We start from the raw sequence: 17,248 nt of genomic DNA, 5'->3' as shown, positions 1-17,248 counted from the left end.
AATTCTGCCATCGTGTGCGCGGGGCCAACCCCGATCTGTGTCAGGAATTGAGGGGAACGATCGGATATAATAATTACATGGAGGTTTGGAATGAATAAGAATATAGGTATAAGTATCAGATGGACAAATGGAGGGAAAAGAGGATGCCGATAGAATTAAACCCACAAATGGGTTGAAAAGAACGCGCCACCCGTATCTTGCACATTTGTGTCCTGTACAACGTGGTGTGGTTGTTGTTTTTCTATTAACAGACTCTGACGATGTAGTTATTGGCACCAAGCTGCCAGCCACGCTCTCGCCGATATTGGATCATTTGCTTCTGTGTTGTGAAAAACAACATCCGTGCAGCCTCTTTCAGAGATATTTGTTTGTATGCCTTTTCAGTGCAACCAGAAATCTCATCCCAGATCATTAGACATGTCAGACGATCATCTTGAGCTTGCTGCAGAGGTTCCTTCGAGGGTATCGCTGTATCCTCGCACCTGCGCTGTCGATGCTCGTGTAGTGTTGTCGCGGCTTTCCTATTCCCCTCCCCTGGCACGTGCTGAACATGTTGGCCACCGTGAGAACCCAAATTCGGATTTTCCTCAGGAATAAGCAGAAAAGAAGAGTAGAAATGAAGTTAGAGTGGTGTAAACAGACCTAGTCATGAGATCCACACAACGCACTGTCCCGTTGTCCCGCTAGACAAAAGGGAAGGGACTATCTGAACGTATATTAATGGAATAACTGTCTCGGGACCGCTGTATGATTGTTGCTATTGCTTTGGAGGGATGCGCTTCCCAGAACCGCAACCACACACACACACACACACACACACACACACACACACACACACACACACACACACACACACACACACACACACACACACACACACACACACACACACACACACACACACACACACACACACCTCTAGCCGAAGATGCTGCATGAAGCAACCCAAGAAGACTTACACAAGGTAAGCGCTACACTGTTTTGAACCCTTCCCAGAGTTCCTCAACAACTATAAAAACATTCACACATGGCACACACACAAGAGAATCCCAATGCTACACACCCCCTCAGCTACTGAACCGGTTTCATCACTTATTGGTGAATCATCAGTGATAGCGCAGACAAGGTAAACTTTGAACCATACGATTTGATGAAACTTGGCCACAAGCTTCATATATCTGATGCCTAAAGAAGCTGTATTGACCGCATCAAAATCTGCTCTCATCAAGGAGGTATACGGGGGCGGGGGGGGGTTACCCCCCTCCCCCATAAAATAGGTATTTGCTCTTCAAAAACACACACACACACGATTTTGATGAAACTTGACCACAACATTTTCCTGCTTGGTCCCCAAGCCTAACATTACGCACTTTTTCGATCCTTTCAAAATGACAATCACAGGACTGGAATGAGCCTTTTGTGCTTAGCTCGCGGAAATCCTCTCATGGATATTTGACTCGCGTTTACACACAGTTGATTCATTGATCCGTTAATGGCGACCTCCAGATGCCACACTTTCACTTCTTGCCGACTTATCGACCAACTTGATTTCTTCGCACAATGTAATAACCTCTCTGCCTTTTGGCACGATTAATTTTGTCCATCCTTTTACGTTTGGGTACCATGAAAAACTTTAATGTCCCTGCTAGATGTTGTCGATCTTGTATTACAGGATCTCCGTAGGTCATTTCCTGTTCGATGACAATTAATTATTAAATTTAGCTTCATTCCCATAAGCTGGTCTAATCACTACAATTAACGGTGCGCGAGAAACAAGAGGTAAAGGGAGATAATATAGGCGGACGCAAACAAATACCTCATCTTAGCTCAAAAACCACGATTGGCCAAAATTAAATATCATGACAACGAAATGGGAATATAATAGGTTGCCTGCGAATGGTAAAACCCACGATATTTGAGGATCGACTAATATATAATGTTTTGAATGTTTATTTATATTAGTTATATGCATTATCACATAAAATAATCATTGCACGTCACCTGATCACACAGTCCTGCGTTAGCAGTATGTGTGATTGAGCAGAGTCCAACATTTACAGTTAAAAAGAAACGCGTTTGAAAAACCATGGTGAGTTCGACCTTAACGATGCAACAAATAAGCCAAATGATGTGCATCAATGAGCACCTACACTCTCTTTGCACAAAAATATCAGGACTTTTAGATTCAAGAACAAAATTATACCTTTGTTTACATTACCTTTTATTAACACCATGAACAACAAAAACAATACATTTTACCACCATTTCCCCATTTTTCCAGGGGGTTGGTTTAATGATGTGCATTCCTCTACAGATCTATCCACCACGTCAGCTTCAAGCAAACCCAAACAATGTCCAACATTTTCTATCCATGCCCTTTTAGGACTCCCTCTCGGCTTTCTTCCTTCTTCCAAGAGCTTTATTTAGTTTCATCTTCTGAACCTCGTGCATGACCGTAAAACCAAGTCTTCTCTTCCCAAGTTCTTCTTCATTCGTATCGATTTTTAAGCTCAAAATTCTCTTTCAGAGACGATCCATTCATCCTTCATATCATTCTCATTTCTTCTTTCCATTATTTTTACGTCTTCGATTAACAGTGCCCACGTTTCACTTCCACACATCGATGCTGGTCTGATGCAGGTTTTATAAATGCTTAACTTGTACAGATAATGGAATGTTTCTGTGTTTCCTGATACCACCTTGTTGTCTCCACTTATTCCAGGCCGACTATTCTTGATTTAACGGCCAATTCTGCTACTCTGGAGGGCTCCATCATGTCTCCAAGGTAACTTTTGACGTTTTCCAAATTGATTTCTGTGCTCATGAGAATTTATTTTTGTTTTTCATCTCCCTCTTGAAATGATTCATCCTCATCTTTTACAGATGAAAATCCCAACTTTGTTACAAAATTTCCAGTGATACCACAACACCTTTTGAGACATCACCTGTAACAGTCTGCAACACTGCCTACATTGAATCCAATTTCATCAAACTCCTTTACCATATATTGAACAAGGCCCACTTTATTAATGTTGATGAGTAAACCTTTCTCATGTACACCATGAACTACAGTACAAGCCAATTATAATCAATAATGTACATACGTTATTAATGCTGAAACAATACACACTCAAATTTCTACATCATTTTCAAAGCAAGAATAAAAATAAAAAGGATAACTAATGCACGAAAAAAAATCAGGCCAAATCTAATCTTGCAGTAAAGTAATAGGAATCAATGCTTCCTGTAACTGATGCAGCTGGGTTTTGACTCACATTATCTGAGTGTGTAGAACTCATTACAGGTGTACAGTACCAACACACCTCAAAATGACATCTTTCCATCATGAATACCTCTCCTCCTACACGACTTCTCTTCTCTTGTACACCGTCAAACACTCAATCCCTTATCTTTGAACAACGTATTTAACTTCAGGGAAAAGAACCCCTTCTGAGTTCCAAACATTCGTCTTTGAGGTTTGAAACCACACTGCACAACAAATTTCATTTCCATTTGCACTGCGAACAAAAACCCCCTACGTCTGTTACGGATGTGAGGAAACACCATAAAGATAGTTTTTAGCTTCTCTGTTTTGACAGAGATATATTAAAATAAATAAATAAATAAAAATCAGCAAGTGAGTCACAATCCTACATTTACTCTCCAAATAAATAAAATAAATTAACTACTATGTCTACAACTACATCAAAACAAATATGCACGAACTCAAAATTGTCAACCAACACATCCAAATATATATATATATATATATAGAAATTATGGGGGGAGAAGAGGTAGGAGGAGGTAGAAAGGGAGAGAGATATTCATCACTTGCACACACAACACTGGGAAAATCAGGATTTTCAAATTGGACAGGGACAAGAAAAGTTTGTATTTCTTTATCAAAGGTATTATTGTTATCACAATAACAACAAAGGATTAACAACTACTCACCACCAATGGTGCTTTCTTGGAACTCGTGAAATTGACCCTTGACGAAACGCAGTACAAGGCTGGACTTGCCCACTGCCGATTCTCCCAAGAGAACCAGCTTGAACTGACACATCTTGCTGCCGACCGACTGTCCATTGGACCGACCTGGCACACCGCGGTTTGCCATGTGGCAGCCTCAGGAGGCTGGCTGGGGGGGGGGGGGGGGGGAAATAAATAAAAAAAGCGGCCTGGGAATCCACCGGATGTGGCAATGGGTTTCTCAGACGTGGAGTTGGCAGTCCAGTCAAACGTTTGAAGTGGAATGGATCTTAATGGAGGCAGGAAGAATGGTACACAGAATGCTGTTGTGTGCCAGTAGAACTGTGGAGAGAGACAGAGAGAGAGAAGAAAAAAAAAAACAACCAAAAAAAAAAAAAAACACAAACACTTGCTTATAGCATTCCCAAGATGCATTTTCTAATTTTTCCCAGAATCAACTTGCAGCCGAAGAACAACCACTTTTGAACCAATATAGTTGTGAAACTATTAGTTCATATAAGTGTCTGAAACCAACAGCTCCTGCCAATAACCTCAGACCATGGATGTGGTTGTATACGGAACTGAGATAGTTTGCACTGTATTACAAGTTCTTCGCTTAAAACTAATGAGATACAAGCTTGTTGTCAATGTACGAGCCACGTTTTAAGAGGGGGATTCAACATGGCTATTGGAGAGCAAAGAAAGTTTTATCCAACAGGAAAAAAAACAAAACAAAAAAAAAAAACAAATCAAAAACTATCCAGCATAAAATTACACCAAGTATCTGAATTTCAGGCTCAAACCCTTAAATTGAAGTACCTGCTGTCCTCCTGCTTGAAAACATTCCACCCATCAGGTCCCTTCCAAACCTCAGGCAATCCAACACTATGTTGTCCAATTTAAATTTTTCTTAACTTATGCAGCCTCAATTCTGTTTAAAATGTCACGTTTAATATTATGGGAGAAAATAAACAAATGTGCCAGTCTTGGGGGGGGGGGGGTGGGGGGGTGGAATTTTGGTCAAATTTAAGTACCGGATACTTAACAAGCAAGCAGTCAAGTGTAAACAGAGTACGGACCAGCATCCATTGTGTCGAAGGGAAATGAAAATTGAAGTCACATGTCATCCGCATCAGGAAAGAGCTCACATGATTCCCAAAGCTTAGTTGGCCAGCAGCAAATGAACTCTCGGCTCAAATGCTCGAAGCTTCAAAGTGTATGGAAAACAAACATCGAGTGACTTGCATCCTCGTCACCAGTCCACTCATTTACATCACGATGAAACAAATCCCATTCCATTCGCATTGTAGATTCGTTTAATTTTCTAAGGAGAAAAATTGCGATCATTTGATGAGATTCGGTACGACTGATTGAAGCAGTTTCATGGACAAGGAATACGCCAATTGCTTTGCCGACACCTTCAAAGTGAAAGGTTCAGGGTGGGATTTTGGAATCCAACCAAGGTAATGAGACATTATGGAATCCTCTTCATAAATTACCACAGGATCTCAAACATTAATACGTGAATGCCAGCAGATATGATGGTCGGCCAAATACTTCCAAAACTCGTTGATAGAACACCTTGCCCTCAAAGCACATGGGTGAGGAATTGAACGCCAGACAAGAGCTCAAAAGGTGAGCAGGTTGCTTCTGAACTATCCTCTCGACCATAATTATCAAGAGGTTTCCCTCCAATAAAGCAATGCTGCAGAGTCATATTGGTAGAACAGAGTTTGAGCAAATGAATCCAAAAAAAAAGTCAACAATATTGTTTCATACTTTCATCTTCTTCCATTGTGATACCGATAGGTCACTTTTGCTTTCAGAGCGCTCCAAATTCAAGCCATTTTTGCACACGTTAAATCATCAAAAATGCCCGTTCTACATATTTTCGGATTACTTCAAAAAAGTTGTAATTTTGAATTTCCATGGATATGAACTTAAATGGGATGCTTTTCAAAATAAATAAAGAACTAATAAAAATGTTTTTTAAAACCCATCAGGATAAGGAATAGCAGCACAATACAAATCAACACAATCACCACCCATTTCATGAAACACCCCCTTTATGGAAAAAATAAAATAAAATAAAATAAAAAGAAACTTTAAAACATTTGAAATCTGTTTGAATTGAAAAAAATTAAAATTTAGATTTATACTGATTGAGGAAAACCTTCAAATTCAGGCATAAAGGACATCATCATGATGTACCATACTATTTCGAGAGCGTTGGTGCTGCCAGGGGGCAAAGACTATTGCTGGGCGGCTTTGCTGTTACCTTCCACCAGTCAGACAGGGAAGAAATTTGAGCGCAAACAATAACTCAGCGACTCTTTGCTAAGGACATCGTAGGATCTCAGCGTCTCAGCGCGCGCGCGCGCGCGCGTCTCAGCGCGCGTCTCAGCGCGTGCGCGCGCGTCTCAGTCTCCTTATTGCGTATGGCAGCTTAACTGTCAGGGTAGCTACCATTTCTTGCAAGCGCGACTGTTGCTGATGCAGTGCCCCTCTACCAGTCCACACTGGTACTCATTTTACCGACCTCGGAAGTATGACAGGCTGAGTCAACTCCCTGGTGTATTCATCCAGCGGCCAACGGGGATTGAACTCAGGACCCAAGGTTCCCAAGCCGCCACCCTAAGCACGAAGCCAACACCAGGCTACTGTGTCTCCTCCATAACCCCAAAACCATAAAACCTCGCAGACTGAAACTTTGCATGCATACAAAGAAAACTCCAAGGAAGAGCAACAGTGAAAAATTGGGTGTTTGTTTTAATTAAAACACCCCTTTTGAAAATAATTAATGGCCTTATTTAATTATATACTTTATCAGGCACATCCTCGACCACCTCACTCTCCATGGGGTATGAAGGCGTATCCAGGGTAACCTCACAGTTGGCATCTAAAGCCACCATGTTTTTGGCCTGATTAACCATGCCTTAACTTAGAAGAGGCCGCAACGATTTCTTAATGATGGTTTTTTTTTTTTCCACTTTCTTCACTCATATTATCGAAGGCCTGTTCATCATAGCTACAAATCACTGTATACATCGCTTTTGTAAGTGCTACAGTTTTCAAATTAGGAGCTTGGAGTGATTTCATCCATTATATGATGCAATTTTCCATGATCTACTCTCACGGACTAATTAAAGTATTTCATCAAAATATTTCGGTTTTGAGGATCGGATATCGTCCGGAATAAATGTGTCGAAACCTGAAGTGAAATCTGATATTTTTTTTCAAAATCAGTCTTACAACTAAGCTGATATACCTATTTACTTTAAGCAAGCAAGGCTACGTTCCCTCCTCCTCCATATATAAACCAAAAAAAAATGTAATTTTCAAAGCATTAAACTCATATTTTTTCTTCTGTTTGGAGAATTGTATTGTGTGAACAAAAGATTAAGGAATGTGCCAAAATTAACTAGTTTCATGGAGCTATATGATTTCATGCATTCACTGCTTGACCTGGCGCCCTGTCCCCCAGAGGGACTGTTTATCCATAGCGTCTGCCAGATCTTTGTTGATATTTTCAGAGGTTTCACAAAGTGCTCTGTAAAGGCCCGGTCACACCTTGACGTTTTAGCCAGCGATGGCAACGTATTAAAATGTATGTAAAACGCTGGCTGACGAACTTTTGATGTTTTTTTTTTAAGATTCAGACGCATTCATAACGAGTTGGTCGTATGCATAACATATTAGTAATGGACACAGAACGTTTCGTTGTGTTATAGATAACTTATACCAATGAATGCTGAACCTGTTGTTGGCCTACAGAACCTATGCCCAACGATAGTCTAACTTCGGCATAGCGCGTTGCACGCATCGCCGACGATGTCGTGACGTAGCCTATTAAAAGGCTGACGCACAACGATTCGAATCATAACTGCCGTAGAAATGGAAGTGACAACATCGCGGTCACACATTGGCGATCTTGCCAGCGTATGCCGACCTAAGAAAAATGTGTCTAAAACGTTGGGGGCACGTCAAATACGGTATGAGTAAGTTTGGTATACGTGAGTAGAACGCTAAAGTATGCTATCATACGTCGTAGTAAGTAGAGTACGTCAAGAAATTTTAAACATGTTCAAAATTTTACGACGTACTCGGCGTATGACACACGTTCCGCATGCGATGGGGATAAGTTTTACACACGATATGCGGACGCTTACACACGTCCACAAAGGCAACTTATAAGCTAGTCATAAGTCGAAACACGTCGCGGTAATGTCTTTTTTACGCGAAACTTATTTCTAACTTATGTTTGACGTGCTTTGAACCAATTCTTTACGTAGTCCCAACACACATCGACGTATGTCGACGTATTCCAATGACGTCTTCCGGTCGACAAAAAAAAAAAATGAATGTGTTTCTAGCTTACGTCAGACAGACAAAGTGAAACTGCCATATAAAGACGTGTTCCCAGCTGTTTTGGGAATTGGTATATAAAAATGCTGCTCATAAAAGGGGAACCCAACAGTGTTTTCGAGTTCCTTTTTGAGTCGATGTCCATGTCAGCAGTAACAGTATCAGTATCAGTTTGTTCATGTTGGCAGTAGTAGGTGAGTGTGAGGGGGAGGGTGTAGGTTATGATGGATCGTCCTTGCGTCCGCGTGTCCACGGGTAGGTTCATAGGCTGCCACTCAACGATTTAAATGGCTGCATCTCCACTATTGAAAGTAGACGCTTGCGCTCAACAATTGGATTTTTTTACACTCAACGACTTTTAAACGGTACCACTCAGCTAGTTTCATTGTTTACAATGAACGATTTAAATTGCTGTCACTCGCCTTTGTTTTTTGACGCTGGTGCTCGGAAATTTTAATCGTTTCTATTGAACGTGCAAAATCGCTCAAACCCCACTATTGAAAGTAGACGCTTGCGCTCAACAATTGGATTTTTTTTACACTCAACGACTTTTAAACGGTACCACTCTGCTATTTTCATTGTTTACAATGAACGATTTAAATTGCTGTCACTCGCCTTTGTTTTTTGACGCGTTTCTTCTGAACGTGTTAAAACGCTCAAACTCGACTATTTTAAATAGACGCTGCCGATGGACAATTGGAATCTTAGCCAAGCTAGACATCGAAGAGTGAACATCCTCGTCATGCCGAAGAAAAGTTTGAAGAATGCTGCAAGTAAGTGTCCTGGCCGTGGACGCTGACGCAAGGACGATCCATTATACCGACGTCTTTCAGCCTATGAGTAACTTAAAAGTAACGTCTGTCGATGTGTGGCAACGATCGCGTAACGTGCCAACAACACGTTAATCATAGGTTACAAATAAGTTTCGGGTACGCTAAACATTACCTCGGCGTGTCTCAACTTATGATTAACTTACAAGTAGCATGTGTTGACGTCTGTCAACGATCGCAGACCGTGCATACAACTTGTGGCCAGCGTAGCGGAACGTGCGAGTCATATGCCGGCATACGTCGTGAAATTTCAAGCATGAAAAAATTTGAGGACAACCGAAAAGTACAACGTTTAAAGCCAACGTAAAACGACCTATGGCAGTGTTTTTCAGCGTGCTCTCAATGTTATCAAAACTTACCCATAACGTATTCGTGTGCCAGCGTTTTAGAAAAAAAAATTCAAAAATCGGCATACGTTGGCTAAAACGTCAAGGTGTGACCGGGCCTTAAGGCAGAGCAAATGTGGTGAAAAAGACGTTTAAAAAAAAAGTTATAACGTTTGAGCGGACCGTGAACCCATGCACCACGTGGCATATGCACACTTGAGCAGGCAACATGGTGGATTATCTGCAATGTTTATTTCACGGGCGATTGAACTTTGCGATGTCTCCAGGGTTGTTCTTCATTAAACAGCAACTCTCTTGTGGATAAAAATCATTGTTTGAACAAATTCATATAATTTCTTGAATTGCTAGGGGCACGGTGAAGACCAGCTTTAAAGTTAACAGGATCCGAATTGGTATGCAGCCACAGCCTGCCCAGCTGTTCCTTATGAACCATTTATTTGGAGTGCTTGTTTGAGTGCTTAAGCCACTTGCAGAGCACCCTTATGTTGATAGCGGTACAGTTCATGTCCCGATCTGGATGTACAGCCAGCAGTTGCTACAAGGTAGATGTACTTGATTGTGTTTGTGATAGAATTATTAGGAACAGTTGTGTGTGAAAAAAAAAAAAAAACACAAGATGTATGTGATCATTGACATTTCTTTTGGTGAGGCTTCTCCCACTGATGTCATTATATTTTGGTGGAAAATCCACTGTACTCTTTCTTTGATATTTATTTGACTTATGTATTGACTGAATGCCTGGACACAACTGAGGTTGTGGATCTACTGATGTAGGTAAATCCACTGATGTGAACCTGCCATTTGGAGAGGTTCTGGGCTGAAAGGATCGAAACCTCGAAGAAGAATGGTGCCCAGCAGATGATCCGTGCGGTCGGGAAAGCGTGCGTGTTAGAATTGTTAGGAACAGTTGTGTGTGAAAAAAACAACCCAAAAACATGGTGTGTGTGTGTGTGTGTGTGTGTGTGTGTGTGTGTGTGTGTGTGTGTGTGTGTGTGTGTGTGTGTGTGTGTGTGTGTGTGTTTCATAATGCATCACATTTTTCTCTGCAAACTCCCCATCTGTGTGTCCTTAAAAAAAAAAAAAAAAAAACCAGTATGTTTCCTGTTTGGAACAATTTTCAATTTTAACTGCCAGACAGGCAGTTGTGGGATATCTATATATATATATATATATATATATATATATATATATATATATATATATATATATATATATATATATATATATATATATATATATATATATATATATATATATATATATATGTGTGGGACAGAGTTAAAAAATATTATCTCATTCCTCTCTGCGCATGCAAACTCGGGTCAAATTCAGAGCCAAAATACAGTACCGTTAAACTTCAGGTTCGTTTTCCGATTCATGTTCAAAATATAATATTCAATTCAAATCAAGTTGTTCCTCGATCATGAACTGACCTTTGTGGACAGACAGACAAAGTGAAACAATTTGCTTAACCCAGCTTTAACTTCGTGTACGCAGGATAACAACAAAACCCGAGTTGACAAGATCGAGAGTGTACCAAATAAAATCCATCAATCCCTCCATCTTTCCAACGTACCTGCTGGAAATGACAACTTTCCCAGAAAAGGGCAAAACAGCCAAAGCCAAGTCTTCCAATTAGAAAGCAATAAAGAGCTTAAGAACTTTAGGGACGAGCATTGTGACGATCACAACGTAGCACTTGACAAAAGCCATCGTTTGGAGTTTAAAGATTAGCAAACCTACTTCAGTGCTTTACCAATCTCCCCCACCCCCCCCTCCAACCCAACTATTCTCTCCCACAATGTGATCTGAACTTAAAATGCCCAGGAAACCTGTCAGCAAACCAAAACAGACTGAACAAACAAAAAAAAAAAAAAATGAATAAATAAATAAATACCAACTCCTTCATTTTAAGACAAGTTAAACAACATATAATACCTTTAAAAAAATGTTTTTGTTTTTTTTTGAAGTGTTTCACCGAACTGCAGACAAAATGATTGGTGGAGATATTCTATGAATTAAATATATATATATATATATATATATAGGAATGTATAAGTGGGTGGAATATACAAGTAAATAAACATGAGACAAGACAAAGGGAAGAGAAGGACAAGGAAGTTTAAGAAAAGAAGAAAGATGAGGAAGGATAAGAAAACGTAAGAGACATTTTACCAGATCAGGAATGTACCAGAGGGTGAGGTAGGGAGGGGGGAGGGGGCAGGGGGATTGAATTGGCCTTTTTCAGATTTTAAATGTACACTGCATCAAATCAAAATTGTACCAAATAGCCGATCATCAACCTTGGCTTATCTCGAGTTTTTAAACTTTGCCTTGAAGACAGATGTGCAAAATTACTCTGAAACGAGCCACACAGACATGCATGCATAATCCACATATTACATTTGCAAAATAGCTGACTTGACTGCCTTCCCCCAAAACCCCATCATCACATAGCCTCTGAATATACCTCTTCTTCACATGAACTCTCAATCTACCTCTTCCCCTGAGAAACTCTCCAAACCGATCAATCCACCTCCTCCCCATGTAAACTCCCCAAATTTCCTGTCAATCCACCTCTTCCCCATATAAACTCTCCTAATCACCTGTCAATCCACCTCTTCCCCATGTAAACTCTCCTCATCTCCTGTCAATCCACCTCATCATATAAACTTCTGTCTTTACAAACCTTCCATTTCAATTCCTAATCCCAAGTCTCTCCCACACCACCCTTTTTTCCACAAATTACTCAGCAAAAACTGTGATAGCTGCCGCCGGACTCTCACACACAACTGTTATCACACTTCGGCAAACAAGAAGACAAAGGTTGTTGGCCTAGTATTTCTGATGAAGTCTCAAAATGGAAAAGAAAAACTCAAACACATTGTATTCCAACCCCGAGCATCCAAAGCTCATGGAGGAAGTTCTTTATGGTCATACATCTGAAAGATAACACATATTAGAAATCTGAAATATAAATAGACACGAACATCAAGCACATTCATGAGGAGAAAAACCAGCACAATGTACCGAGGTGAGTGGGAATTAAACATGGAATAAAGAAATCAAACCAGCAAAAAATAAAATAAATATTGGTTTTGTTTTTAGCTCAATGAACTCTTAAATTTTCATTAAAAGTCGAATTAGGAATGCAAATTACTTTGAATCGTTTACTCCACATCCTAACGTGAAGAAGGAAAATTCACCATTTAACTACAAATGAAACTTAAGCAAATAATTTATGTTGAGGCAGCCACGTCTGGTTCGAAAATATAAATGGGGGCATCTTGAGTGCAATACTCTGGGCCTCATAGCAATGATGTCATAAAACATACCGGCCAATAGCAGACAAGAAAAAAGGGTGACCAATTTGAAAGCAGAAAAAAAAAAAAAAAGAGGAAATCCACCAATTGGCAGAAGTCTGGCACATTAGATATCCTGTACCAGACTAGGCTGGAAACCAAGAACAAAATCTTGAAAATGTATAAATTACCAAGTTGGAAAAGTTGAGATGTTCATCATGGAGACTTTGAAGGAAGCCATCAAACATTTCTGTGCAAACTTAAAACCTTTACAATCCAAGAATAAGAACAGCTGGAGTTTCACAAGGACGATGGAGATGAAAAAGGTAAACAAACAAACAAACAAACAAACAAATATAAACTATAAAGCTTTCTTGGGGAAACCATCATGGTTTAGCAAAGAAGCAAAAATTAATAAAAAAATAAGGAATACTGGAAGGAAGAATAGAAAAGGAGAAGCTAGGCAGTCATTGCAGAATAAGTATTCATAGGGAATTCACAACAGGATGACTAGTTTAAGAACAGCAAAAGTGGATGTGCACAATTTGGGGAGAAACGTCACAATTTCAGAATACGCTCCGCACAGTCGAAGCACGCATATCCATCATCCATTAGTACAAGCAACATCACGTCACACAAGGACAAACAGTGAAGATGTAGAAATAATATATATATATATATATATATATATATATATATATATATATATATATATATATATATATATATAAATAAATCAAAGGAGTCGAAATGATACTTATTAGTATTTTTTTCCTTGCACTTCACCCGAGAGTCACGAAATATGAAGGACTACAGAGAAGTAGGAGATTGGGACCATACTATGGTCCATTGGGACCATTCAGAGCGTTTGTGCTGCTTAAGCAGTCTCCTTGGCTACTGGGCACAATCCTGGACGGGTCGCCACTCCGACACAGTATACCAGCATGCTGGCACTCATTTTGCCAACCTCGGAAGGATGACAGGCAGAGTCAACCCCACCTGGTATTAATTCAACAGCTGAACGGGATTTGAACTCAGGACCCTCGGATCCAAAGCCCACCACCCGAACCATTAAGCCAACACCAGGCATTCAGCCCGTCAGAGAAGAAGAGGAGGAAAAACCTTCACCTCGTCCTGAAACAAGGAAACCTCTTCACATTACCACTGTGCAGGAGGAGGTAACGATTTTTTCCATTACATATACATATATATATATATATATATATATATATATATATATATATATATATATATATATATATATATATATATATATATATTCTAGTGTGGGCCAACATCAAATGGCTGGACTTGCGTGCCAAGAGGCCTGGGATCTCATTATTTGGTTTTGAGAGTTCGTCCTTCATCAAGTCAAGACAACAACCCATTACTCATGGCAGCAAACACTCTTATCGACTTCTTCGTTGATAAAATCCATCGATTGCCCCGTCCACCGGCCCGAGGCCACACACACACACACACACACACACACACACACACACACACACACACACACACACTCACACACACACTCACACACACACACACACACACACACACACACACACACACACACACACACACACACACACACACACACACACACACACACACACACACACACACACACACACACACACACACACACACACACACACACACACACACGAGAAATCAAGGGTTGTTGTCAGATTACTCTACCTTCAGGACAAGCTTCGAGACGTTATCCGAGTTTGTTACAAGCAGAGCTATTTCATCCTGCAAAATGAACTCGAGTAGTTGCTACTAGTCATCTTTAAACCCACATAACAGCACTCAAATGGACCACTCAATTAAAGAAGTTTCAAAAAATGACAAATCAGCCGAGCCCTCACTCCCTGTGGATCAATACCACCACCACCACCACCACCACCACCACCACCGGCAGGGAGTCCACCCCTACGTTCCTCATAGAAAACAAGTACAATAGGTCTTATTGACACGAGTCAGTACCTGATACGAGCGTATGTACACCCCCCCCCCCCAACTAGGCCTTGCTGTCGAGAGATCGTTCATTACAGATCGGATAAAACACCCTTTAACCTCACAGCAAGCGCCATCACACATGAGGAAAACAACCTCACTGTCGTGGTGACAGGCGTTTATGTCGGAAAAGGAAACAGCAATCCAACTAATAATACCTGAAGTGCTGAACAACACGCGATTCACGGTTAATCACGGACGAACCGAGGTCCTCAATTACAGCTCGACAACGGCAAAACGAAAGAGACAAGAGTATATAAAAGAACACGCTCAGAGATCGACGGAAACCAACCCTTGTTGCCTATCGCGAGACTCTGGGCCCCTCATACCAATGACGTCAGAGTCGCCTGGGAGGAACCGAATGTTCTTCACAAAAGTGAGAATATTAATAAAGGGTTTTTTTTTTTCAAGCTTCCTCACAATATTTCGACTGTATATGCTTAAGTGAAGAATAGTGTAAATTATTATACAATTGTCGATTAATTAGAACTATATGTACAAATTTTTTTTTTAATTACCTCACGCTGATCTGACCACCCAGTCGTAGGCAATGACGACGGAATGCATTCGATTACTCCCACTTCTGGAAAGTCTAAAAATTAAGATTATGAGGAACAAAATAAAATAATTTAAACAGCCTATGTCACGCAGCGGTGTCCGCAATTCAATGGCACTGATTAAATCTCGACAGTTTAATCGGTCTTTGAATCGCGTTAATTGGCACGTCACATGCGTCGCCATGTTTGATCCAGCGCAGCGGAGATTACGCAAAGTGAGTGTTCGGTCGAGTTCGGTCAATGGGCCCACGTTGAGCCATTTTTGATCCAAAGCAGATTAGATATGTTAATCAATGTAATAAACTTAACGACGTCACTTACGCTCATGTTGAACTTTTATGTTGAAATACGTTCAACACTTTTACGGAATTACCTTCAACTTGACTCGTTTAAAGGGTGAACGCGCAATTCACAGGATGTGCCAATACGTGGTTGACATGTGATGCGAATTGGAGGTATAAACCTGGGAATGTTCAATTCCCAAGAAGTTTGCGAGCGCTTCCCAAGCCATCCGTTCCTAATCAATGATTGTGAATGCAGTGCTTGCTTGAGTGCTTAAGCTACTTGGCGAGCGCTCTCCAAGCTGCTCGGTGATGGAACACGCAGCTGCTTCAATGTACATCTATAACCTTCTTTTGAGCTGCATTATTTCATTTGTAAGAATATATTTATTTCATCTTTGTATCATGATTCAAATAGTCATATATTTGTGTGCATCATTACTCAGCGCTGTTAATGTTGAAGGAACAGCTGGGCGGTGGTGATCTCGGCTGCAGGATGTGTGGCCTCAAAGAACTGAGTAGAGGATAAAGCTATCTATACTAATAAAAGGCTGTGTGTGTGTGTGTGTGTGTGTGTGTGTGTGTGTGTGTGTGTGTGTGTGTGTGTGTGTATATGTATATGTATATATGTATATATATATATATATATATATATATATATATATATATATATATATATATATATATATATATATTGTTGTAGTTGACGAAATTCGCAAACCACCATTCAGGTCCCTTAGGTGAGATATCTCTGTAAGTATATGTGTAGTTAGGCCCAAACCCGTTGTTTCGAGGGAATAAATGTCATTCATTCGGGCTGCGACCCCTCTAGATAGCCGTTTTTCTTTTACTATCTTTATTTTGGACCAGCCGCCATTACTACCACCACCAACCACGTCTCAACAGCCATCACACAACAACCACCAGCCGCAACGCCGCTTCACGACAACAACAACGCCAACAGCCACGACCCTTGCCGTCACATCTCGCTCTCGCAACCATCGCATCACCGTCATTCCCGCGCCGCTTGTGGGCACCGATACTGGACTCGTGCAGGGCGCGCACCGAGCAGCGGGTGCAGAAACACCAGCCTTTCTGAAGAAATCGGATCAAAAACGACTCACGCCCACTTCTGTTCCGTCCTATCAGCGAGCATGGGGCGATTTGGCCCCGCCTCCAGGTGCGTCGGAGTAATATCGCTATATGCAGATTCATGGATCAAAAAGCATTCACGCCCACTTTTCCTCTGTCCAATGGGGAGCCAGCCAGAGGTAAAGGGTCGAAGGTGAAGGAGTGAGGCCCCGGGGGCTATAAAGGGCCGCGTTCGCTCGCGTCAGTTAAGTTGAGTTGGGAAGAGCCAGTCAAGAGAAGAGTCGGAGAAAGCAGTTGGACGGAGCTGTGGAGAGTGGGAGAGTTGGAGAGGTGGCGGCGGCGGCAGTCGAGGGGGCGCTCGTGTCAGAGTCTGGGAGCTGCGGAGAGGGGAGGCCGATAACGCGACCGAGGTCGCGGTGGAGACGCTCGTCGCGGGACCCGAACCAGCGAGATATCCTCATCCCCCCTGAGCATCAACAA

At 41.1% G+C, this 17,248-nt stretch overlaps 1 protein-coding gene across 6 annotated transcripts in view; it reads right to left on the bottom strand.

The window, feature by feature from the left end:
* LOC147021741 (ras-related protein Rab-5C-like) overlaps positions 1-15,190 on the bottom strand; it is a 34,694-nt gene extending 19,504 nt beyond the window's left edge. The window contains exons 1-2 of one of the 6 annotated variants that reach the window (XM_085892017.1): positions 15,131-15,190; positions 3,955-4,141 (exon numbers count right to left, since the gene is read on the bottom strand). In XM_085892017.1, the coding sequence (XP_085748143.1) occupies positions 3,955-4,120 (166 nt within the window). In that variant the 5' untranslated portion in view covers positions 4,121-4,141; positions 15,131-15,190. Of the gene's footprint in view, positions 1-3,954; positions 4,315-14,808; positions 14,922-14,996 lie in introns of those variants that run through there. The other 5 variants (XM_085892013.1, XM_085892015.1, XM_085892016.1 and 2 more) reach the window with 5 other exon arrangements.
* Positions 15,191-17,248: the final 2,058 nt, after the last annotated feature.

Source organism: Eptatretus burgeri, chromosome 8, assembly GCF_056783735.1.
Source record: "Eptatretus burgeri isolate ZD-2024b chromosome 8, Ebu_testis_v1, whole genome shotgun sequence".
Taxonomy (NCBI): domain Eukaryota; kingdom Metazoa; phylum Chordata; class Myxini; order Myxiniformes; family Myxinidae; genus Eptatretus; species Eptatretus burgeri.
This window is presented reverse-complemented; position numbering and strand designations above follow the sequence as displayed.